The sequence below is a fragment of the Mesoplodon densirostris genome, chromosome 6 (genome assembly GCF_025265405.1).
Source record: "Mesoplodon densirostris isolate mMesDen1 chromosome 6, mMesDen1 primary haplotype, whole genome shotgun sequence".
NCBI classification, from domain to species: Eukaryota; Metazoa; Chordata; class Mammalia; order Artiodactyla; family Ziphiidae; genus Mesoplodon; species Mesoplodon densirostris.
Window position 1 is genome coordinate 51,031,682 of NC_082666.1, and position 26,277 is coordinate 51,057,958.

The window sequence follows — 26,277 nt, forward strand, 5'->3', positions numbered from 1 at the left end:
GCTAAATTTACCGAGCGCGCCATTGAGCAAAGGGACAGAGCAAGTACGCCCCGACCCCCGCCTTGCGCAGACCTCGTGTGTTTACGTATAATCGCATCTCGAAAACACCAAGGCGTAGCTACGGTGTCCCACGAGGAAACGGTAGCGCAGCACCAGCGACTTGTTCCGCCCGCGTGAAAGATGGCGCTTGACGCGTCAGCCATCCCTGCTGCCCGGTTTCTTCCTTAAGGGGGCGGGGCCTAGAGAGCAGGGGGTGTGTTTAGGAGATGTGTGGCTTTGTTTTTCCCGCCCTTTCTCTCCTCCCCTTGCTCTCACAGTATTCGCTAAGGGTGAATGAGGAAAGAACTGATAAAATTTACCAGGAGAAGAGCACAAGGCGGGAAACGACCACGGCGTGAAGCGAGTTCGCGGACGCAACGCGCGCGGGGGCGGGGCCAGGGCCGCGGGGGCGGGACTGCGGTTGCGGTCCTATGCCCGCGGCGGCGGTGGCTGCGGAGGCGCAGGCGGTGGCGAGTAGGTGAGTGAGAAGCCGGCGTGTAGGTGGCTGTTTGGGCTCCGGGTGCCTGGACCGCGCGGGGGCGGCGGCGGAGGCTCTCGCCAAGGCTCTGCTCGGCTGGTCCTCTCTTTGCCGCTCTCTTCCCTGATCGAAAGCCGGCATCGGGAATTTCAGCCCGGCGACCAGCGGAGTTGCCTTCATCCGGGCTTTCTGGCAGTGGCGGCGCAGAGGCAGGGGGCTAGGGATCGGTCCGTTTTTCCTCCCACAGTCCCCGAGCTGACACTCAGAGGGACCCGTTGGACCCCCTGTGCCGCGGGCTCAAGGGAAAGGAGCCTCGGGCACTGAGAGGCCTGGCCCGGGGAAAACCAGGGGGCGGGCGGCGCGCGGCTGCTCCGTACCAACTCGGGGTCCGAGAGGGGATAAAGCGGCGTGGCGTGGGGTAATATTACTCGTCTACAGAAGTTGAAGTTTCTAAGGACTGCTGATGTCTTGCAAACTTGGGCAGCAATTCTAGACTGTCTTTTGCTCCCGTTCTGTGGTTCATAACCTGCTTACTTCACTTCTCCGAGGATACACAGACCTAAAGGAAGTGACCATTATGACTTGGGCATCACTTGACTGATGGTATCGGTTGCAAAAAGAAGTGCACTGATTACGCGTCTGCTGTGACCACTCAGGGTCTGACTGGCCCCGGTGAACTCCAACAGGCTTCTGTATTCAGGAGACCGGGAGGTCATGCACTTGCCCGAGAGAGATGGCCCTTTCAGAAACAATGAAGATTGTTAGGCTCTCGTTAAAACAGTCTGGTTGTGGCCAGTTGGATAAATTTCAATTCAAACTGTTCTCATCTCTCTTGTGATGCAAAGCAAGGGGACACAATACGTCTGGCACTTTAATTTGTACAAAGAAATTGGAAAATACTGTTAGATACGATCTTAGACTTTGGAAAACTATTAACATAAAGGGAACATCACAAGCAAGAATACAATATATGGGAAATTAATAATATGGAGGCAGAATACTTGAAGTATGATGGTGTTGTGTGACACAGACACTGTTGCCAGCACCTTGGCAGTCTAGGAAAGCCCTGAATCAGTTGGAAACTACCTCATGATGCCTGTTCTCTTTACACATATGAAACAAAAACAAGAGAAGTGATAGACCACATTGCAGATTGTGCACTATGCCAGGGCTAACCTACTCCAAGGAAACAGTTACATGGGGGCTAAAGTGTTTTTTCCCCACCTTATAAAGTTGATAAAATAGTGTCTTTCTTTGGCCCTGTTAGCAGTTCAGAATTTACTTTCAGAGAGAGAGAAAACCAGAGGAGACTCCTATCTTTCAAGCCTGCCCTTGGGCTCTATTTTAACTAAGTAATTCTAAGGAGTAGTAGGTTAGCCTGCCTATTTGAGAAACTGGAGCTGTGAGAGATGGTCTGATAATGATGTGAATTTAACCTCTGAGTCTTGAAGTGTTGCAAGCTATCTTGTGTTACAAGCAGATCACTGTCAATAGTTGGTCTGGGCAGCTCCTGGTTTGGAAGGTGGGCTGGTTTAGGATCCTGCTTCTCTTCGAGCTGGGAGAAAATAAACAGAAAACATGGTTACAAGAAGTGGGGGCCTTATGATGGTTGAATTCTGATTTGCAACAGCAGTGGACCAACCAACTTTCTAAATATCAATCAGAGAAGAGATGGATGATTTTTAGCAAAGTTTAAGAAAAAGCAAAACTTCAAAACTAGCCCTGCGCTAACAGTTTTAACAGATGATAATTAGTATAATCTTTACATCTACATATGTTGGATGATTTTCAGGAATTATATTGGGTACATCCTCATGAACCCTGTTTTTTGTTTACAGGAATGTGGCAAGCCACTGGGTCACCCAATTTGAATCCTGGCTTCCCTCAGAGACTTTTACGGCTTTTGTTTGATAACTCTCTGGTGTAGCCAGCACTGCATGTAAATAAGATATATAGATAAAAGACTCTTGGTTTTGAACTGATTTTTTTGAGCCATGTCTGTATGTATGGACTTTCTTTACCAAAGATGATGAGTTTAAGTGTTAGTAGACTCATTTTACTACTCTCCTAACTGTACTCCTCTGTGACTTTTGGCAGAATTTAAAGCTAAATAATTCAACGTAGTCTTTGTCCCTTATTCTCTTTCTAATGATACTAGCAATGAAATTGAATGTAATTAGTGGTCTATAATAGTTGAGTTTTCACAATCAGGTAAAAAGTTGTCCCACAATCTAACCATATTTGCTCCAGGGCTCAATTCCATTTAAGGAAGTGTTTTTATTTTCAACATAATAATGAAATGTTTGAGTTGCAATATTGCCTTTACGATTATTCACCTTTTTTTATCCAAAAAGGAAGAACAAAAGAAGAATATGTTACCATATAATTGTATAGCTCTGTGTTTACTTAATTCGTCTCCTTGGCCTCCAGTTTGCTGTTGTTAATTATCATAGCATCATTACAGTTTCAATTCAGATTATATTCCTATATTCTGTCACTATAAACTCGCTGTTTAAATTGTATCCATAACAGTGGATATTTTAAACAAACTATACAACTAATACCCAGTGTAGTCTCTTAAGTCTATTAAATTGATATAACATTAAAAAAGTGAATATTTCCTAAATGAATTTCTAAAATAAAAAAATACACAAGAACTGTTCTTGTGTTAAACCATTTCTGCACATACCTACTGTAAAGCGTTTTGCCAAGCACTGTATAACTATTCTTGACATCATTATAAAAGTGCTCATACAGTACTCTAAAATTAGAGTAGTTTTTTGTTGGGTTTTTTTTTTTTTTTTTTTTTTGCTTTTCATCAATCTCTGAACTCTCCTGACAAGATGTAGATCAAATTCTTTATTTTAAGTAAAATGGTTTACTTTGACATGAATTTAGTTACAGATAAAATGTTAATTCCCAAAGCAATCATACAGGCAAAGATAGATATATCATAGTTCACCTATTATTAACTACTATCTTTCACCATTATATGACGAATAGATTCCACAATTTTAGACTTGTTTAAATGAAATTGGTATTGAATATGCATAGGTATTCAATTTTAATATTAGGCAGGAATGATTCATTTTACATTAACATCACATTGAATGTACACTGTCAGAGTGATACAATGGGGTGGGTTAAGATATACAAGAAACCTGGATTCCAGCCTGGCTTGGTGACCTTGGGCAGTTCCTCTTCTCTGTTTTCTCAGTAGATTGAAAGGTTGACTGGGCCCATTCAATCATTTAGTTCTCTACATGTTTTAAATAACTAAAGCTTTTTTACCCGTTTAGTATAACTCTCTTTGCAATGATAAAAGGCTACGCTGCTTTCTTGAATAGCATATTAAATGTATTTATCTGTCATTTTAAACACCAGTATTGGGCTTTAGCACCCTGTTACCCAAAGAGAATCATTGAGTGCATTGAGGACTTTTTGCTTATTTTCTCTTATGGTTCTAGATTGTTGTATTCTTGCAAGCTTTGGGCTTTTTTTTTTTTTTTTTTTCTCTTTTCTAAGCAGCTTTTAAGGTTTTCTACTGTCAGGTGTGGACTGCTGTAACAAAGTACGACAAACTGGGTGATGTAAACATGAGAAAAATGTATTCTCTCTCTGTTCTGAAAGCTAGAAGTCTGAAATAAGGTGTTGGCAGGGGCATGCTCCTCTAAAGGCTCCACAGAAGAATCGTTCTTTGCCTCTTCTTAGCTTCTGATAGTTACCAGCAATCCTTCACATTCCTTGGCTTGTTGCTGCATCACTCCAGTTTCTGCCTTCATCTTCGCATGGCCCTGTTTTCCCTGCCTGTGTGTCTCCAAATCTTTCTCTCCTCGTAAGGACACCAGCCATTGGATTAGGACCCCATCTCGACTTGATTACACCTACTTCCAAATAAGGTCACATTCACAGATACAGGGGGTTAGGACTTGAGCATATATTTTTGCGGGGGACATAGTTCAGCCCACAAGAAGTGTCATGGTCTCTAGCTGAGCCCTCCCTTTCTCAATTTGTTTCTCTTTAGTTCCTATGGTTTAGGAACCAAATATCCAATCATATTAGAATTGCATATAGGCTGGATATTTAGAAACAGTGAGGATCTATTCTATGAGCTTTAGTATATAATACTTTATATTAAGGTTCAGAGGCTTTTTTTAAGGCCATTATTATTTTGGATTTCTAAGTGTATGCCCTGAATATAAGTGGCATGTTACTATGTATGGTAGTACATCATCATCATATCGCAAACACTTAATATGCACCTGCCATGCTAGTTTAATGTCTCTTTCATGTAGGAGACATGCTTCCAGATCGTTTTGACTGAAGAGGAGAAAACCACATATACGTAAATCATTTGAGGGTTTGGGGTTTTTTTGACCTTAGAATGCCCTTTATTTCTTTTTTAAAATTGATTTACAATGTTGTGTTTCTGCTGTACAGCAAAGTGAACCAGTTATACATATACATAGATCCACTCTTTTTTAGATTCTCTTCCCATATAGGTCATTATTGAGTAGAGTTCCCTGTGCTATAGGTTCTTATTAGTTATCTATTTTATATATAGAAGTGTATATATGTCAGTCCCAAAATTTGCGTTTTTGATGGATGACTTAAAATTGCTGAACCTAATCACTGGTTTTGTATGTCATTGTTTAGACAACCTTGGCGCTTTTGGATAATGTGACAGTTGGGATGCAGTGATGTCGACTCTCTGTCCACCACCTTCTCCAGCTGTTGCCAAGACAGAGATTGCTTTAAGTGGTGAATCCCCTTTATTAGCAGCAACCTTTGCTTACTGGGACAATATTCTTGGTCCTAGAGTAAGGCACATTTGGGCTCCAAAGACAGAACAGTTACTTCTAAGCGATGGAGAAATAACTTTTCTTGCCAACCATACCCTCAATGGAGAAATCCTTCGAAATGCAGAGAGTGGGGCGATAGACGTAAAGTTTTTTGTCTTGTCTGAAAAAGGAGTAATTATTGTGTCATTAATCTTCGATGGAAACTGGAATGGGGATAGGAGCACCTATGGACTATCAATTATACTTCCCCAGACGGAACTGAGTTTCTATCTCCCACTTCACAGAGTGTGTGTGGACAGATTAACACACATTATCCGGAAGGGAAGGATATGGATGCACAAGGTGAGTGCGTTTGGAAGCTTATTAAGCATGCTAACCTAGCCACTGCAAGTTTACCTTCTGATACATTTTAATCTAATTTTTAGAAATTATATGCAATTAACTTCAAACAGGAGCTGTTATTTGCTTCTACCCTATTAGGTACAGATAGATCTAGGCTGATGTCTGTGGTCTTCTAACCCTGGAAAGTAGGAGATGATAGCTTCACATTGTAAATAGAAAACCAAAGCTTAGAGAAATAAGGAAACAAGGATTTGTCTTGGGACAAATAAGGATTTGTCTTGGGAGCCTTTGACTCTAAAAGCTTTTTGTTTCTGCAGTGCATGACCCTGTCTTTCACTTACCACTGTGTGGGTGTAAGCAGTTCAGAACAGTAGTTTCGTAAGCCTTTGCCCAAATAACCTTTGGTCCCTTTAATTTCTTTGCCAAGTTCCCAAATTTGTAAAATGAAGAAGTTGGACCAAATGGTTTTCAGGAGATATTCCTTTTAATTTTGTAGATTGAGCTAGAGGAAATCATTGTTGTCCCCTAATCTTATAGTTTAATATATAGTGATAATTATATTTCCATATACTGTAATATTGGCAGATGAGAAGAACAAATTTAATTCTCCTTTCTGCTTTGCAGTTTGATACTAACATGGAAGTCCACTAAAGCCTTACTGATTTTATAAGACTTTTACCAAATAGTAAGGAAAAATAGTATCTTTTAAAAGAAGAGTTTTTTTTTACTGTGTTTGCAGGCTCGCCTCCTTATTTCTCACATGCTTATGAAAATCCTTTAAAATCTGGAAGCTGTATAGTCACTAGATTCGTCTGGATCTTATCTAATTTGAAAAGTACAAATCATTAGTTTCCTTTGTGAAACTATGCAGATGTTACATTGACTCTTTCTGTCATATTTGTTTTTAACTGCAGACAAAATGGGTGTTTTTATTTTATTTCGTATTGTCTATGAGAGCATGGTTTTGTTGGGTTAATCCCCCCCGCGCTTTTTTTTGCCTTAAAGTGGAACGTGTTTTTCCCATGAACTAAATTACCCAAGAAGATGTCTGCCATTTAACTGTATTGTGAAAAATAAAGCAAGTATCAAAATGTTGTGTTTTTTAAATTTTAATGAATTTTCTCTCCCTCAGGAAAGGCAAGAAAATGTCCAGAAGATCGTCTTAGAAGGCACAGAGAGAATGGAAGATCAGGTAAGGTGCAGATTGCATATTACAAGACACTGCCAAACCCACTACATATGTCTGTATAAAGCTAAGGGCTGCTTCTGTTAAGGCCTTGAAGACATACTAGTTTGACAGAGTGAGCCTGAGCACGAACAGAATCTTTATGGAGATAAATGGAATAAACTGGATGAAAACTTCCATATCTTAGACCTGAAGAGTTAAATAAGTAAAGGATAATAATAATTGCATCCACAAATTAATATTTTGCTTCCCTTTTTTTCTGTTTGCATGGGATAAGTTTTGGATAACTTGTTCATAGTAAAAATTTAAAATTCTATATGAGTTTTTTTTTTTTAAGGTATTGCTTCTCAAACATTTCCACAGAAGTAGTTATAACAGGAGACTGAGTGCCCCTAAAGTATCTGGGGGTACAGACACAGCTCTAAGCATAATATTTCTTTGAAGTCTCGTATCTTTAAAACTCATGCAATTTATATTTTATTCCATGATATATCTTTTTGTTTTAATATTACAGTTTGCCAGTGATATTCCTCACCTTCTTACCACTCGGGCTTCCAGTGGTATCAAGTCTCCAGGAAAACATGCTGTGTTTATCCCATGGTTTTGAACATCCTTAGGGAGCAGGCACCAGGGTTTGAGAAGCATGATTGCAAGGGTAGGGCTTCCCTTATGGAAATTAATTGCAAAACATTTCAGCCTAGGACAGAGGCGTTCCAAAGGTGAATCCCCGAAGGAGAAAGTGTCCTTTGCTTTTACTCTCACTGCTTCTGGCCACCCTCCTTGCTCCTCTGTTATAACTCCAGTCTAACTGATTCACTTCGTTATAAAGCAGAAACTAACACACCATTGTAAAGCAATTATACTCCAATAAAGATGTAAAAAAAACCCAAAAAACAACAAAAAAAAAACCTCCAGTCTAATCAAGCCTTCTCCCTGGTTCTCTTTAGCTTTCCTGAGACAAATGATATTTTAAACAATAACTTTTTCTAAAAGTTTGTCAAAATACAGGAACGTGAACAAGGGAAATACAAAACCCTATAAAATGATCTTCTTTACAAAATTGTTAAGTTTGTGCTTTTGTAAATAACTTTTACAAAAGTCAGAAGGAGGTAATTATGGGGCAAGTTCTAAGACTTACAAGGAAATGTTTCCCTTTACTCAGAGAAGTCCAGCCTTTGCTTGCTGGTCAGTAAGCAGGGTGCCAAGGAATGGGATGACTTTCACCAACTTCTAGATGTACCTGCTAGTTTCAGAGTAACTAGTCAGGTTATCTCAAAATAACGAAATTTAAGACCCAGTAAAATTCTACTTTTTCTGGGATTTTTTTTCAAACCAGAAACCTGTACTTAGAAAGTTGACCACTATTAACATTTAGGTTTATTTCTCGTTTAAGGGCTTTTCTTGAAAATGTTATCCTATCCCTTCTATGTCAGGAGGAAAGTATACTTGGACAAACTGGAGGTTTTTAAAGGGGAAACGTTCACCTGCTGTAAAGTTCAAGTTAGAGAAGTCCAAGGAGGAAATAACTGGAAGCATTTTCTTTTAGGGCCTCTTCTGTGTTCAGCCGTCTAGGATTTGTCATTGTTGTTAAGCTTCAATGAGCATATCCATTTGCTTATGATGATAAATGTCTGAGATGCTGTGTATGACATACTATATATGCCTACACCTAAGGGAGGGTATTTTCCCATAACTATCCTTTCTGAAAAGGAGGAGTCACCTGATAATCGAGTTCTTGCAAATCTCATATCATGTGCTTGCAGTGACTTTATTTTGAACAATAAATACTGTTTGAGGATGATACTTAGTCTAAAACAACTTTAATCAGTGCTAGTTTTAGATGCTTATAGCCGTCATCTGATAAAATCGTTTTACAAGGAAGCAAATGTAACACAGCTTCAGTTATTAATCTTCTTGAATTGCATGTGTTGATTGTTGTAATTATAAGCAGACATTTAAAAAGTTACTTTGAAAAGCAAAAACAATGAGTGGTTTTATGTTTGTAAGTTACTACAGGATGGATTTTTTTTTTTTAAATAATAAAACCTCCTGTGTGATGCAAGGGGGCCTATTAGGATAAAATTTCCAGAGACAGCATCACATTTAAATTCTGAAGCAACTAATATGATATAAGGGGCTCTGAAAACTAGGTTTGGTCACTCAAAAAAAGGACTGACTGCAAAGATGTCAGAGGTTCTAATTTGAATATGCATGTAAAGAGTTTGAATATAATCATTTCATAAAACGTGAATGAGGGGAAAAGTTTTATTGTTAGATCTTAAATAATAGGTGATTTTAAAACGTGTAGCTAAAAATTGATAGACATATGACAATTTCATCTGCCTCTAAAAGTTTACATATTCAGGATGGGCAAAACATTTTGGGGGAGTGGTGGTGGCAGTGAATAAATGAAGGAGCACTGTATTTGAGACACTTTATGTGTGTGGTGTTCTGTACTGAATTTTCAATTTCATTCTAGAAACTACAGATTTTAAAATTACATCTTTGAGGTGTAATAAGTAGTAGCATTACCTTGAAAGAACACTGAAGGAAATTTGTCTGCTTTATTGATTCTTAAAAATATATGTTATGACTTTGATTTGCATTTGGGTAGATTATACCTTATTTTGAATGTAGAGATTGAGGGGGTTTTTTTAGATTTGTTTGTTTGTTTGTTTGTTTTGATGTGGACCAATTTTAAAATCTTTATTGAATTTGTTACAACACTGCTTCTGTTTTATGTTTTGGTTTTTTGGCCGCGAGGCATGTGGGATCCTAGCTCCATGACCAGGGATCGAACCTGCACCCACTGCATTGGAAGGCGAAGTCCCAACCACTGGACCACCAGGGAAGTCCTGAGTATTGATTCACACTTTACTACTGAGTTATCTGCTGAGGATTTCAAAGCCTTTTTATGCTTGGCTTTCCTCATTTTTAATATAAAATGCATTAGTGACCTTTGATTAACAAAAGTTCTTATATCTCAAGTACAATTTCAAAGGAGAACCTTTCTAAATTTGGTGTGGTGATTTAATTATTTTGTGTAAATGATAAACCAATGGTTCCATTCTGACTAAAGAAATTATTCCTGGGACTTGCCTGGCGATTCAGTGGTTAAGACTCCATGCTCCCACAACATTGTAAAACAACTGTAGCCCCAATAAAAAAAGAAAAACAGGGCCTCCCTGGTGGCTCAAGTGGTTGAGAGTCCGCCTGCCGATGCAGGGGATACGGGTTCGTGCCCCGGTCTGGGAGGATCCCATATGCCGCGGAGCGGCTGGGCCCGTGAGCCATGGCCGCTGAAACTGCGCGTCCGGAGCCTGTGCTCCGCAACGGGGGAGGCCACAACAGTGAGAGGCCCACATACCGCAAAAAAAAAAAAAAAAAAAAAAAAAAGTCTTCGTGCTCCCAATGCAAGGGGTACGGGTTCGATCCCTGGTTGGGGAACTAAGATCCCGCATGTCACATGGTGCAGCCAAAAAAAAGAGAAAAAAAGAAAATTATTCCTGGAAGAATGAAAAGGAGTTTTAAACAGCATGTAAATCCTTTAGAAATAGAAATATTTTGGAGTAGTAGACTTGTTTGGGGCTGTGTTTGAACAAGTTATCAAGTATTTCTATCAAAGGGTGTTATTCTTTGCTTTCAGTTTTTGATTTTTTATTGCCCACTTTATCCTATATTGTGTGATTTTTCTTCACCTCATTTTACTTTTTTATGCAGGGTCAGAGTATTATTCCAATGCTTACTGGAGAAGTAATTCCTGTAATGGAACTGCTTTCATCTATGAAATCCCACAGTGTCCCTGAAGAAATAGATGTAAGTTCTCACTTGTAATGTTAAATAGGATATTACTATGCCGTGTATTAGTAATATTCTAATTTTAGTAATATACATTTTTTTGTCATATATACTGTTCATATGAATTATTAGCCACTTTAACAAACACACTTAAAATCCTGAATTTTATGGCCAGAGGCTTTTTGGTCAGTAATGGTAATATGATAAAATTAAGTTTATTAAGTTAATTTCTCCACTTTTGTATTTCCTAAGTGGGAGAATTTCAGACCTTAGAGAATCTATCAGTATTTAATGCAGTACTTTTTGTAACAAAGCAGTGTACAAATCACTGGCAGTTAATGGAAGTTCACTTACCTTCACTAATCTGATTTCCTTAATCATTCATTTGTTGAGGACATTAGGAAATTACACACTATGCATGTATAGAGAGATCTTTAGGAAACTATTCTTGTTGCTCCCTGACTTGGTAATTAAGATGTGTCTCCTGATTGTGACGGCTCAGAAGAGGAAATTGTTCTTGTGAACATTGTTGCTTAAGCTGTCTGACCAGCTTTCACATCATTTGTTCTGCAAGTTTATAGTGATGCACACAGATTGTTTTATGGGGATTTGTGATGCTCAGAAATGAGGGCAGTGTGTTATATTGAGCCTAGACTTCAGAAAACTTGTGTATTAAAAGTGTTATTTCAGGGCTTCCCTGGTGGCGCAGTGGTTGAGAGTCCGCCTGCCGACTCAGGGAACACGGGTTTGTGCCCTGGTCTGGGAAGATCCCACATGCCGTGGAGTGGCTGGGCCCGTGAGCCATGGCCGCTGAGCCTGCACGTCCGGAGCCTGTGCTCCGCAGCGGGAGAGGCCACAACAGTGAGAGGCCCGCGTACCACAAAAAAAAAAAGAAGAAGTGTTATTTCAGCGTTTTGTTACAGCCAGAATAAATTTTTTTTTTGGTTCATTTTAGATAGCTGATACAGTTCTCAATGATGATGATATTGGTGACAGTTGTCATGAAGGCTTTCTTCTCAAGTAAGAACTTTGTTTCTTTTTGTAAAAGCTGGGTGAAGCAGATGCAAATCTTATGCTCACCTGTGACAAGATTGGGAAGGAAGAAAATAATAACAGAATGCCTCCCTTCATTATTCTATGGTCAAAAATGCATATTTGAACTATTGCTTAGTTTTATGTTACTTCTTTACTTATCACATGCCTATGATATATTTGATGTTACTCTATTTAATATTTAAAGAAGCTGAATTTCCGTAGTACCCAGACAAGAATTCTTGGACCCTTGTTTGGTTCCGGTTTCTTGTTTTTCTTCTCATTAAAGCTGAAACTAAGAATCCTTTCAAATTAAGTTGCATTGTGGATAGACTTATTTCGGTCTAGAAAAGAAAATTATTCATATTTGTACTGATCCTTTCCATTTTACAATAGATTTTAGTGCTTAAAAGTGTGAGCTCTGAAACCAGACTTCCTGGCTTACTGCTGTGTAACCCTGAGCAAGCCACCTGAACTCTCTGTGCCTCCATTACCTCATTTATAAAATGGGAATATTAGTAGTACCTACTTCATAGGATTGTTGTAAGCCTTGAGTGAAATAAATCATATTAAGCACGTAAAACAGTGCATGGCACATATAAGCACATAATAGTAGCTAATAGCTTACATTTTCTATTTATATTCTAAGAAAATGATAATAACAATAATAATAGCCAGTATTTATTGAGTGCCTATGTGCTAAGTCCCTTAACTGAGTACTACGCCTACATGTATAATCTCATCTCCTACTTGAGTGTTTCTTTACAATTACAGATTATCACAAAATTTTATTTTAAAAAATAAGGAGTGAAAGGATAAAGTATTCGCTTTTATGTCTACAGTCTTCTCCTTTAGGTTCATGATGGAGTCTTAGAGGCATGAGTTTGGTTAATCTCCAGGCCTTACATGGCTTGAATCAGGAGCTCTTTAGTCCTGATTCTGATCAGTGTCAGCCATTCATGTTATTTTTAATCCCATTTGACTTTAACCACTTAACCTCTCTACACCTCAGTTTCTTCCACGGTAAAATGGTAATATTTTACTGACTGCATTGTTATAAGGTTCAAATAGAATGTGTGAGAGGCATGTGGTGGAAAATGCAAAGTACTATAGAAATAAAAGATGACATTATAATCAGAGCTTTGGTGTTCATTATGTAAAGCTATTCAGAGTTATTTGAAGCTCACTTTATTATTATTTTTTTTAGTTTGTGAAATTGTTTTACAGTCAGTGTTTTTAATCTTTTTTTTTTTTTTTTTTTCAATTTATAGTGCCATCAGCTCCCACTTGCAGACGTGTGGCTGTTCTGTTGTAGTAGGTAGCAGTGCGGAGAAAGTAAATAAGGTAATTTATTTTATAATCCAGCAAACAATCTGACTTTTTAAAACTGCTAACATATTACGGATTGTCATTTAAAGGTTAGGTTGTCATCAAGATGATCTAATAGTGTAAGGAGGCAATATAATCTGACCAAATTACTGTGACACCATGTGGCAAAAGTAAGTTTAAAGTAAACTGTTTGAATAGGAAGCCATTTATCAGTTTCATTGTGATAATTCATAAATACTAGTCTCAGTACTGTATAAATGGTTTTGAGAATATTTTAAAATCAGATGTTTTTAAAAATATTTTTCTTCTATTTCCTAATGTTATCTTTAATAAATGTGAAGATAGCCATGTACTTTTGGTACTAATTACAAAGAAATGGTATCTGATCATTCATCTTGATTTCACTATCTTGCTTTTCCCCCTAAGTCTATTCCTTTTAGGGACCTATTGCTATTAAGTGATCGATGGAGGTTATATCTTATTCAGTGACATTTGTGACCATTTCTTTTAGTGCTATATGAGTTAATAAATAATTAATGACCAGTTACCTTTCCAAGCATTAGGTAATAAACTAAGGAATTTTGTACTTTTCTTCACTGATCATTAATTAGAGAGAGAAAAGTGCACATATCTATCAATTTAAGCAAACCTAATTTTTCTAAGTTTTACACAGGAAATATATTAGGAATGATTATTTGCTTGACAAATATATTCATAATTTTTTTCTATAATATAATAAGCTACCCTGTATAATTACTTGACCCTTGATTTACCAAAATTATATTTCTGGTACAACCATTTATGACAGGTTAGCTTACCTCTGTTATTATATTGCATCTAGTGACTTATTATTGTTTCTGTTACCCAAGAAAGGTAGCTTTCAATTTGTGTCCTCCAAAGCCTTCAGGTTCCACAGGGCCTTCCCAGTTGCTTCTTGGAGGGAGAAAGCCTCCATGGTTGGGGCTCTGTTTTTCAAACATTTTTCTCATCCCACATCCTCTTCTAGCTTAATAGCTTCTCTTTTATCTTTTCTCTTTTTAATTTAAGAAAAGGTTGCCATCACTAGTTTGAAAACCACTGCTTTAATATAAAAACTCTGAATATAGTCTGAATTCCAAGGTAGTTAGATGGCTTTTTATTTTTCCTAATAGAACTATGATCAAATCCTGTTAGAATGATAGGTTTCTAGTCCCCAACCAATGGCTTGCTTATTTTAAATTAAATTTGAAAGAATTAATTCTCATTCTGTTGAAGAAGTTAGACACTTAGATATTCATAGTAATGGGATTTTACATATAGAACTATTAACAGAAGCCATAATTCTGCTTGATTTAACTGCATTTAGTTTTCTCGTCCAAACTGTTTACTTGTTTGAAACATGTTTGTTGCTGGGTGGAGATACAATCAATAATTATATTAGGTCATTATTTCCTAATATAAGATTAGGAATAAGGGTTCCATGGTCAAGTAAGTTTGAGAAAGTCTGCATATTGTTTCAGTCACCTGGAGAGTCACAATATGTATTCAAATGTTAAAGGTTTTGAGATACCATACAGCAAATTTACTAACATTTCCCAAACTTACTTGACCACAGAACACCTATTTTAAGCAACAAGTGTGATATCTCATAGACTATTCCAGGTGACTATGGAATACTTATTTCTCAGAATAGATTTTATTGACAGTAACAATTGAAATTTCTATTCAGATCTCTTTCATAAGCAAACCAGTGACCTTTTTACTTCATATTTTAATGCTAAAATATTTTCACTTACAGATAGTAAGAACATTATGCCTTTTTCTGACTCCAGCAGAGAGAAAATGCTCCAGATTATGTGAAGCAGAATCATCATTTAAATACGAGTCAGGGCTCTTTGTACAAGGCCTACTAAAGGTATAGTTTCCATTTAACACGGTGAACCCAATTTTTTTTTTAATTTATTTATTTTATTTATTTATATTTGGCTGTGTTGGGTCTTCGTTGCTGTGTGCGGGCTTTCTCTAGTTGTGGCTCGCAGGCTCTAGAGCGCAGGCTCAGCAGTTGTGGCACATGGGCTCAGCTGCTCCGCGGCATGTGGGATACTCCCGGACCAGGGCTCAAACCCGTACCCCCTGCATTGGCAGGCGGATTCTTAACCACTGCGCCACGAGGGAAGTCCCAACCCAATTTTTAAAAATCATTTTTTAGAATCTTTATACATATATTTTGAACATTAGCATTTAATGTGTCTCATGTTTATATGCCAAGGAGCTGACTTCCTTTACACAGGTCTGAACATGGAGTATATGTCGTATGAATTTATAGTTAGTATCTGTGAAACATCACAGAATAGCTTTCTTTGTGTTTCTCTCTGGTTTCCTGTAGCTGCCTGTCTGGCCTCAGGATTTTTTTTTTTTTTTTAATATGTTCTTAAATCAGGTTCCATAACTAAATGGGAACATTTCTTTTTTTACTGAACGGATTTGAATTTTTGTGTTACCATTTTATGTTTAAAGTACCATATTCATTTATTGAAAAAATGTTAAGCTGCTTCCTATCTTGAAACAGTGTACAGGACACGAGCAATTCCTGGATGTATGTATGTGTGTGTGTGTATACACACACACATATATACAAAAGAAAAAATTATTTTATATTTTTTCTTTATTTACTTGAGTCTGCTTTTCAAGGAGCAAAACAGATAAATATAAGTTAGCAATTATTTTCAATAATTATGGGGAATTGTTTTTCACTTTATTGAATCTATTATTGATGTTTCAATTATAGTCAAAGGTGTGAAGAAGTAGATTTCCTAATGGCTATGTGAGTCTCTCAGAGTGAATGCTTTCTTGAGGATATAGGCATAGTAAAATGAAAGAAAAAAATACTAAAAATTGTTGCAAATAAAAATTATTTTCAGCTTTTACATTTTCAATAATGTGCATGCTCTGAGCTGAGAATAATGTTGTTTAAATACAGAAACTACTTAAGGGGAACTCTTTTTTTTTTTTTTTTTTTTGTGGTACGCGGGCCTCTTACTGCTGTGGCGTCTCCCATTGCGGAGCACAGGCTCCGGACGCGCAGGCTCAGCGGCCATGGCTCACGGGCCCAGCCACTCCGCGGCATGTGGGATCTTCCCGGACCGGGGCACGAACCCATGTCCCCTGCATCGGCAGGCGGACTCCCAACCACTGTGCCACCGGGGAAGCCCTCATTTTTTATATGAATTGTACAAATCTGAAAATTATAACTTCTCCTATCAAAGGCATAATAAGGTACTTAGTACTTTTATTTCCTCAGCATCATCTCATTTTTTGTATAATTTTATCCCTAAAAGGGACCTATGCCAGATGCATAGTGGAAAACTTGAAACTATAATTTAATGAAAAAATATTTGTTAAAAGAGTTTTCCATGCAAGTTTAAATTGTATAGCTTTCCAGAGAATACTTTGACATTATAACAGTAGGTACTTGTTATATGGTAGCTGGCTACCCAACTGACTATACCTGGAAAGAAGTACATTTTTTACTTACTGTAAAAATACATATTCATTGAGACTTAACAGAATATATGAATAATCAAGAAGAATGTAAAAAGTCACTTGTAATCTCATAATTCAATGAATAACCCCTGTTAATATTTGGCATATATCTTTCTGGTCTTTTTTCCTTCCGTTAGTGTTTTTTTCATATCTTCCCCTCCCACCCCCCAAAATTAGATTATACTCTGCATGTTTTAACTTCCTTTTTCACACTGTATTGTGAACATCTTTCAATATGAGCACATAAACATTGGCAACTTAATTTTTAGCAGCTAAACAATAAACCATTTTTATTTAATCATTTCTCTTTTTGGATACTTAGGTTGTTTCTGGCGTTTTACTGTCTAACGCAGTGCTGTAACACACATCACTGGAATTTGGCACACAATCATGATTCATTTTCCAGGATAAATTTCTAGAGCTGTACTTGCTAAGTTAAAGCCAGTTTTTTGTTTTTTTTTTTTTTAATTAAAAGATAGCTCTTCAGGGCTTCCCTGGTGGTGCAGCGGTTGAGAGTCCGCCTGCCGATGCAGGGGACACAGGTTCGTGCCCTGGTCCGGGAAGATCCCACATGCCGCGGTGCGGCTGGGCCCGTGAGCCATGGCCGCTGAGCCTGCGCGTCCAGAGCCTGTGCTCCGCAACAGGAGAGGCCACAACAGTGAGAGGCCCACATACCGCAAAAAAAAAAAAAAAAAAAAAAAGATAGTTCTTTATACCTTTTGGCGTAAAAGACAGTAAATTTTCTTTTTCTGGGGTTTTATCTTGCTCCTTCATCTGGTACATAGCCCTCTGCCTTTTCATCTTGTCTGTCTTTCTGTGAATGTGGTTTTTGTTCCACAGGCTGCAGGATTGTAGTTCTTCTTGCTTCTGCTGTCTGCCCTCTGGTGGATGAGGCTGTCTAAGAGGCCTGATGGGAGGGACTGGTGGTGGGTAGAGCTGACTGTTGCTCTGGTGGGCAGAGCTCAGTAACACTTTAATCCACTTGACTGCTGATGGGTGGGGCTGGGTTTCCTCCCTGTTGGTTGTTTGGCCTGAGGCAACCTAACACTGGAGCCTACCTGGGCTCTTTGCTGGGGCTAATGGCAGACTCTGGGAGGGCTCACACCAAGGAGTACTTCCCAGAACTTCTGCTCCCAGTGTCCTTGTCCCCACGGTGAGCCACAGCCACCCCCCACCTCTGCAGGAGACCCTCCAACACTAGCATGTAGGTCTGGTTCAGTCTCTCCTGGGGTCACTGCTCCTTCCCCTAGGTCCCAATGCGCACACTACCTTGTGTGTGCCCTCCAAGAGTGGAGTCTCTGTTTCCTCCAGTTCTGTCAAAGTCCTGCAATCAAATCCCACTAGCCTTCAAAGTCTGATTCTCTAGGAATTCCTCCTCCTGTTGCCAGACCCCCAGGTTGGGAAGCCTGACGTGGGGCTCAGAACCTTCACTCCCGTGGGTGGACTTCTGTGGTCTAAGTGTTCTCCAGTCTGTGAGTCACCCACCCAGCAGTTATGGGATTTGATTTTACTGTGATTGCGTCCCTCCTACTGTCTCATTGTGGCTTCTCCTTTGTCTTTAGATGTGGGGTATCTTTTTTGGTGAGTTCCAGTGTCTTCCTGTCGATGATTGTTCAGCAGCTAGTTGTGATTCTGGTGTTCTCGCAAGAGGGAGTGAGAGCACGTCCTTCTACTCCACCATCTTGGTTCCTCTCAGTAAATTTTCTTTTCGTTTATAACAGGATTCAACTGGAAGCTTTGTGCTTCCCTTCCGGCAAGTCATGTATGCGCCCTATCCCACCACACACATAGATGTGGACGTCAACACCGTCAAGCAGATGCCACCCTGTCATGAACATATTTATAATCAGCGTAGATACATGAGATCAGAGCTGGCAGCATTCTGGAGAGCCACTTCAGAAGAAGACATGGCTCAGGATACCATCATCTACACGGACGAAAGCTTCACTCCTGATTTGTATGTCGTGCCCTGCTTTTTGATATTGTCATTAAGCCATATTAGGAAACTGTATCTTTTATGAGTAGAAAGAAAACAAGCCATTTGGTGTTTAAAAGGAAAGAAATATTACTAGGGGAATTATACTGGAAGAAGTATTTGGTTAATCAAGCATTTTTTCTTAAATGTCAGCTTTTCTTAATATAATTGTGTTTCCCATAAGATAGGTTAGATTAGTCCTTAAAAATAAGTATTTAAGTATTTATTTAACAAATGTATATTGAGCCCCTAGGCGCAGTACTTGGTGCTAAGGTTAATGGTAGCCAGCCAGACAGCCACAGCTCCTTCCATTGCTTATAGACTAGTGTGTAAGAGTCATAAAAGGCTTATTAGCTAAACCTTATTAACTAAAGAGGTAATTCTAAGTCTGTTTTTCCTTGATATATAAATATAAAATATGGCAAAACTGTCAAAATATATTAATAGAGCATTCTTTTACTTTGCATTTTATATTGTTATTCATTTCTTACCATAAAGTCTGATCAGTAAATTAACAAGAAAAAAAGTAATGATAATAACATGTTGAATGTGGACTCAACTAGAAAAAAAAAAGATGATAAATCTGAATTATAAAACACTTAAATGATGTTCTGAAATCAGGAAAAGAAATTGTAGTATACCATCATGGTTCTCTTTAATCAGTTTAAAATGCTTGGCACATAGAATGTGCTCAATAAATGTTAACTAGTATAATCCAGGTTCGAGTGTATAAGGCAGCAGTAAAATTGGAGCAAGCAACCCTGTCCTGTGTCTTGAAGAAAAATTTTGAGCTGAGGCAACAGACATGTGAAGCACCAATAGTCAGACAGAAGGTGTTGCCCAGAAGCATAGCAAGGAAACACCATGTCCAAGGGATCCCCAGCCTCATGTGTCTCTAGGTGCAGAAAGATGGCTTCATTAGGACCCAGCTTTTCCCAGCTCTCTGGTGTTCTTGTTGGGTCCTTTGAAAGATTTAGGGGAATTGGTTTAGAAAACAAATTGGTCAAGATAAGAATTTCGGGTCCCTAAGTTTTCACATATAGGTAATTTTGGCACACGTGTCAAAATTCTCAAAATTAATCTGATCCTTCAGGCATTTTCTTCTTTCCTGAAGTGTTTGGGGTTTTTTTTTTCTATTTTTTGGTGGGTTCCTGGAGAGCGCTTTTGGGGGAATTTTTTAACACTTTGCTTCACCTAATTCACATATGACCAATACAATCAATTTATGAAACAGATATATTCAGAACACTAGACTTAAATAGCTGAATTCTCTCTCCAAAGCCAGAGAAAGGTTGTTGTCAGTGCCCACACTGGCCACCAGTTGGACAGCCAGTAATTGTGAAATGCTGATTTTTGCCCCTTCTGAGTTTCCTTCTTCTGTAGTAGGGAACACCCATCTGCTAAAACTAGGAAATTTTAGGTACTTTCCGATTACCTCTGTGCACACACCTCCTTCCCTGCTACTCCTGTCTGTTATATGATGATCCCTACTATTTTCAGTCTTTCTTTTCAGTTAAAAATTGCTTACGGGCTTCCCTGGTGGTGCAGTGGTTGAGAGTCCGCCTGCCAATGCAGGGGACGCGGGTTCGTGCCCCGGTCCGGGAGGATCCCGGATGCCGCGGAGCGGCTGGGCCTGTGAGCCATGGCCGCTGAGCCTGCGCGTCCGAAGCCTGTGCTCCGCAGCGGGAGAGGCCACAGCAGTGAGAGGCCCGCGTACCACAAAAAAAAATTGCTTACCTTAGTAAATGTTATATTACCCTCTGACTTGAGTATAACCTAGCATCCCAGTAAATTCCTTAGGGAAGTAGAAGGCAAGGAAAGGGAAGGAAGAAGAGAAAAGATCAAAGGGGGTTGGGAAAGGGACAGTCTCTTTTAAGAACCTACTATATCCTAGGTTGTGTGGTAGATAAACATTATCTCAAGTGTGAATTACAACTTCTTACTCTGCTCATTGCCAATGTAGCTCACATTTTCTTAGGTAGCTGATTCATGTTACTTGCCAGATGATGGGCTTGTGGATACAAACCCAGTGGTCAAGACGTTGCAGATAACCATCTGTGTGTGTTCCTTAATCCCACTTGAATGTTTCCCAGCATTCATCCTCTTACCTTTTTTTCTTCCTAAACTGCTTATTAGAAGTTATTAGTATGTGAAGTTAACCTTTTATTTTGTTTTGGTTTTTGGTGGTAGTGGTATGTGTGTTTTTGTTGCTGTTCTATATTTTTGAGATAGCGGGAATTGGTAATTATATTTTAATTGCCTAAGGCTCTTGGTATTTTTTTATAAAGTGTATGATAGATACATACATACCCTTCCTGGGACTGCTTATACTATTTAAGATAAAATAATTACTGTGGCCTGACAGACTCCAGTAATAGACAAATGTATCCTTGAGTTAAAATAAGTATGTATTTTATATTTTCAAATATATATATCTAATTCTTAAAAATATGTTTATAATTCCACTTCTAAGAATTTAATTTATTGACTGGTGTGAGAGGTTGTGGAAATCATTTCAACATTTGTCCTGTTTTCTTCATAGGAATATTTTTCAAGATGTCTTACACAGAGACACTCTAGTAAAAGCCTTCCTGGATCAGGTAAATGTTAAACCTGAGACTGTCAGAGTGAATGGTATGACATGTTTTCTTTTTCAGTATATCCCACACTGCCTATACTATATATATAATTTAGAATTAAGTCCTTTTGTAGAGTCTCTGACCTTTCTAAAGTATCAAAGTTATTTTTCTTCTGAATTGTTAGAGGGGAGCAGCCTGTAAATTAACAATTAAAGATGCAGCATCCCCCAGTTCAAATAATAAATGTTTTAATTCTAAGCACTAACTTATAACCCAAGGGTGTTTTCTTTTGGTAAGGGGGATATTATACAGATGTTTATTTGCCTTAATTGAGCAAAAAATGTCTTTAAAACTTATTTACATGATAGCATCTTTATCGTCTCATTCCTTTGAAAAAAATCTAGATTTTGAAGAAAATTTTAGATTATATGGGTCTTACTTCTTAAGATAACAGAGATTTGTCATAATTATCTTTCTGGGGATCAGGCCAAGAAACAGTGTCAGAGATGTAGCTTTGAAATAACATAATCATTAGGTTGACTAGGAATTTTGGATCCAGGTCTATGTGGTCTGTGACATATTGCAAAGTTCAAGGATAATTCCAAGTCATGTAATTCCATGCTTCCCAAGCAGAAATAAAATCCTTCTACCACTACACATGTACCCCCACCCCCCCAGAATAGAAAAATATGAATATCTCAAAACCATAGTCTAGGACTTCCCTGGTGGCGCAGTGATAAAGAATCCGCCTGCCAATACAGGGGACACGGGTTTGAGCCCTGGTCTGGGAAGATCCCACATGCCGTGGAGCAACTAAGCTCATGCGGCACAACTACTGAGCCTGCGCTCTAGAGCCCACGAGCCGCAACTACTGAAGCCCGTGCGCCTAGAGCCCGTGCTCCGCAACAAAGACAAGCCACCACAATGAGAAGCCCGAGCACCGCAACGAAGAGTAGCCCCCGCTCACCGCAACTACAGAAAGCCCGCGCACAGCAACGAAGACACAACACAGCGGAAAATAAATAAATTTATTTATTTATTTTAAAAAAAACCCATAGTCTAAGCATGGCTCACCTCTGGTAGCTCCAATTTTATTTGAAGACGTGGACAGAGAAAAGTTAAATAACACAGCTAGAAGTAACTTATATCATGATTTTTAATAATAAATAAAATGAACACGGATATAGTCTAAGGCAGAAGGAAAAATTTGAGTCAGTTTTTAAAGATAAAACAGAACTGTTAGATCACTCCCAGACCCATACCTCCACCTCCTCCTGTGTGTCAGGGCGCATCTATGGAAGTGGTTAGCTGCTCTAACGTGAGTTATCTGCCAGGCACTGTCAGTGCTGAGACAGAAACATGCTGTGTATAAGTAGAATGGGGCAAATTATTTATAAAAACGCTTCATTATCCTGCAGGTCTTTCATTTGAAACCCGGTCTATCTCTCAGGAGTACTTTCCTTGCACAGTTTCTGCTCGTCCTTCACAGAAAAGCCTTGACACTAATAAAATATATAGAAGATGATACGTAAGTCAGACTCCTAAATGGAAGATAAACCTTCATACGTTGCTTTTCTTTTGTTCCCTTTGGACATTTTCTGTATTATAATTTCTTTTTTATTATTATTTGTAGGCAGAAGGGGAAAAAGCCCTTTAAATCGCTTCGGAACCTGAAGATAGACCTTGATTTAACAGCAGAGGGCGATCTTAACATAATAATGGCTCTAGCTGAGAAAATTAAACCAGGCCTCCATTCCTTTATCTTTGGAAGACCTTTCTATACTAGTGTCCAAGAACGAGATGTTTTAATGACTTTTTAAATGTGTAACTTGTTAATATGGCGTCATGATCATAATTGCTGGTAAAGTAGCTCCGTGGTATTGGGAAACATGATTCCCTCGGGTTATGCCCTAGAGTCCTACTCAGCAATGGTAGTTAATTACACTGCAGTTGTCACAGAAAGCCTGTAAGGGGATGTTAGGTGCAGTTACAATAAATGCACCTTTTCCTAGATGTGCTCTCTTGGGAGACAGACGTATGTTTACAGTTATAATAAATATTATTGCTATCTTTTAAAGATATAGGATATAAACTTGACCACAACTACTGTTTTTTGAAACTTATGATTCATGGTTTACAAGTATCCAAGTGAAATCTGAGTTAGCTTTCACAGATATAATACTAGTTGACTTTCCATCTCTTGGTGTTCCTTGATATGTGGGATTACTGTAATACTTCTACAATCAGCTAAAAATTAGAGCGTTTAAATCGTGTCAGTTCCACAAAAGGAAGTTAGCTTGAACATAGGTTAAGTTTTAGAAAGAAAATATTGATCAAGCAGATATTTTATTGAAATCAATTGTTCGATCCTACTTTGCAGACTTAGTCCTTGGGATTCAGTCTGTGTAGAAACGTCGGGCAGTATGTATAGTCCCAATTATGGTGAACCACAGTCAGGGTGTTTTTCTGTTTGTTTGTTGAGCTCTGTCACAGAAAATGTAGAGAATTGGATTTTATGTTTCAGTAGTTATTGCCAAGTTTTTCAGTTAATTTTCATTATTTTTGAGCCAAATTGAAATGTATACCTCCTGTGCCTTTTTTTGTTCTTGGAAAATATAATCTCTTGGAAGAAGTTAAGATTTTACTAGTCACTCATTTTTATCTTGTTTTCCTCTTGTATAGTCTTCCTCTGATTTAGCAATCATTATAACTCTGAGATTATTAAATGCAATAGAGAAATATTAACTAGTAAGTTTTTTTCAGGAACAAGAATAGTATCTTCTTCCTTAAATTTCTGCCCATGTTTTTGAATTTGTTGCCACATCTCTTTGCCTGCATCCTAGGAGGACTAGCAGTACAAATGTTACTGACATGCTATTTTACTAGGTGCTACTTTGGCAGAACTAAGTGGTCAATTTCTTTTGTTTCCTTAATGTGCTTGGACCATTTTGCTAGCTGTAAAATAACCAGTCAACATAATTCTGTGCTAGAACAGTATTGACAAAATAGTATACGCAAGCATAAAATATATTTTTATTTAAAACTGTGGAAGTAACATAAAAGGGAAAAAGTATTTATAAGAAAGGGATAAAAGTGATAGACACCCTCTGCCCTCGCCCACCTAATTTAACCAAAACCAACATAGGTCCTAATAGCCTTTCACATCACTAATAAGAAAGGTGTAGACATCTCGATTTTTAGAAACATACCCAACTAGATTGACAGATGCTCTGAATCAGTCATGAAAAAATGTACAGATTCCACCTTGTTGAACCCCGTATTCAGTGCTATTTACATGATAGATTATTTAAGTGTGCATTATTTTCTTTTGGTGATTTATTGTACCATTGTATAGGATGCAAGTTGTACAGTGAAATAAGTTATTAAAGCATGTGTGTACATCGTTATATATCTTTTCTCCTAGATGGAGAATTTTGAATAAAATATATTTGAAATTTTGTGTCTTTCAGTTATTTACTTGGAAAAGCAGTGCTATGATATTGAAAGACTGATTGGCTTCCTGCTCTGCTGACAGTCATGTTGTATCTAAACAATTTTTTTTATTGATTTCCTCTTTTGAAAAAAATATATTTAAAGGTTCTGCGTGATGCTGGAATCATATGTGGTTTGATTGTTTTGTTTTTTTATTTTTTTGTCTGCTTAACTCCCAGGACTGCATTTTGATTTTTTAATTTCTATATTAATATATCAGATATAAGATAATGCTTGTGTAAATTCTCTTTTAAAATTATTGTTATAATAATATAAATACAACCTAAGTTGAAGTTATTCCTTCCAGGTCCCCAGTATAGGTGTCCAGTATGAAAGTGAAAGTGTAAGGAACCTAAACCCCTTAATCTGAAAAAGAAGATTGACACTTTTACTCCAGGAAAACAAAATTAATTCATAAATGTAATAGTTGAGTTGAAAGGTTTCTCTAGAAGAAGACTGATTCATTGCATTGCTAAGATTCTCAAAGAAGAAACCCAAACTTCATATAATGCTGGAAATTAAAAATGAGACCTCTATGGTCTATTTCTGTAGTGCTGCAGGTCAAACAGGAAGACAGTGAATGTCACTCTTCTCTAATACTATTTTGGTTTTTACATGGAATTGTACCAATTGATATTTCTTGTGTGATCTGCAGGGTGCAGGTTAAAGTACCAAAAGCAGTTCACCATCCACACGTGACACACACTATCCACTGGACTTTCTGAATCTATCATTGCAACAACACTATGAGGCAGGTATGCTTAATTCCATTTTACAAATGAGGAGACTAGAGCTAAGGAAGTATAATACACAGCCTGTGGTCACTCAGTTGGTTAAGCTGGATTTCATCCCAAACAGTTATCAGAGTTGTCCTGTGGCACAGCTCCTGGGACAATTCCTCCATGTAGCAGGTACTCAGTGCTGTTGAATTGGAGGGAGGGGAAGGAAGCAAGTATTACATACAGGCTTACTAGCACTCTGCAGTGCCCAAGTGTGATTCCCTGCTTTGCTACTTGGATAAGTTATTTAACCTCTCTGAGGCTCATTTGTTAAATATTTGAAATGAGGACATGGTGATAACCTTATGATTGTTAAGAGGACCTAAATGAGGGCTTCCGTGGTGGTGCAATGGTTGGGAATCCACCTGCCAATGCAGGGGACACAGGTTTGAGCCCTAGTCTGGGAGGATCCCACATGCCGCGGAGCAAGTAAGCCCATGTGCCACAACTACCGAGCCTGTGCTTTAGAGCCCGTGAGCCACAACTACTGAAGCCCACGCGCTTAGAACCCGTGCTCCACAACAAGAGAAGCCACCACAATGAGAAGCCTGCACACTGCAACGAAGAGTAGCCCCCGCTCACTGCAACTTGAGAAAGCCCACGCGCAGCAACAAAGACCCAAAACAGCCAAAAATAAATAAAAATAAATAAAAGACTTAGTGAGACTCTGTAAGGTACTTAGCTCAGTACCTGATGAGTATTTCATATGCTCTTTTACCTAATCTGACAATCATTACCATTTAATCAGGGTATTTAGAACATTTACATTTAATGTAATTATTGATATGGTTAGATTCAATCTATCATCTTGCTATTTGTTTTCTATTTGTACCATTTGTTCTTTGTTCTTTTTTTCTTCTTTTTCTACTTTCTTTTAGATTGAGTATTTTTTTCATGATTCCCTTTTATCGCTTTTGTTGACTT

The 26,277-nt window shown here is 38.2% G+C and overlaps 1 protein-coding gene across 1 annotated transcript; it reads left to right on the top strand.

The window, feature by feature from the left end:
• Positions 1-361: 361 nt before the first annotated feature.
• On the top strand, positions 362-24,476 carry C9orf72 (C9orf72-SMCR8 complex subunit). The gene is made up of 11 exons (XM_060101060.1): positions 362-517; positions 5,174-5,661; positions 6,794-6,853; positions 10,568-10,663; positions 11,601-11,665; positions 12,949-13,021; positions 14,784-14,900; positions 18,250-18,485; positions 21,046-21,103; positions 22,501-22,610; positions 22,716-24,476. The coding sequence occupies exons 2-11, from the start codon at positions 5,218-5,220 to the stop codon at positions 22,900-22,902; spliced, it is 1,446 nt and encodes a 481-aa protein (XP_059957043.1). The 5' UTR covers positions 362-517; positions 5,174-5,217; the 3' UTR covers positions 22,903-24,476.
• Positions 24,477-26,277: the final 1,801 nt, after the last annotated feature.

Coding starts and splice junctions, on each gene's coding strand:
- C9orf72 (XM_060101060.1), top strand. CDS start 5,218: ATGTCGACTCTCTGTCCACCACCTTCTCCAGCTGTTGCCAAGACAGAG. Junction 10,664..11,600: donor GTGTCCCTGAAGAAATAGAT/GTAAGTTCTCAC, acceptor GGTTCATTTTAG/ATAGCTGATACAGTTCTCAA. Junction 11,666..12,948: donor CATGAAGGCTTTCTTCTCAA/GTAAGAACTTTG, acceptor TTCAATTTATAG/TGCCATCAGCTCCCACTTGC.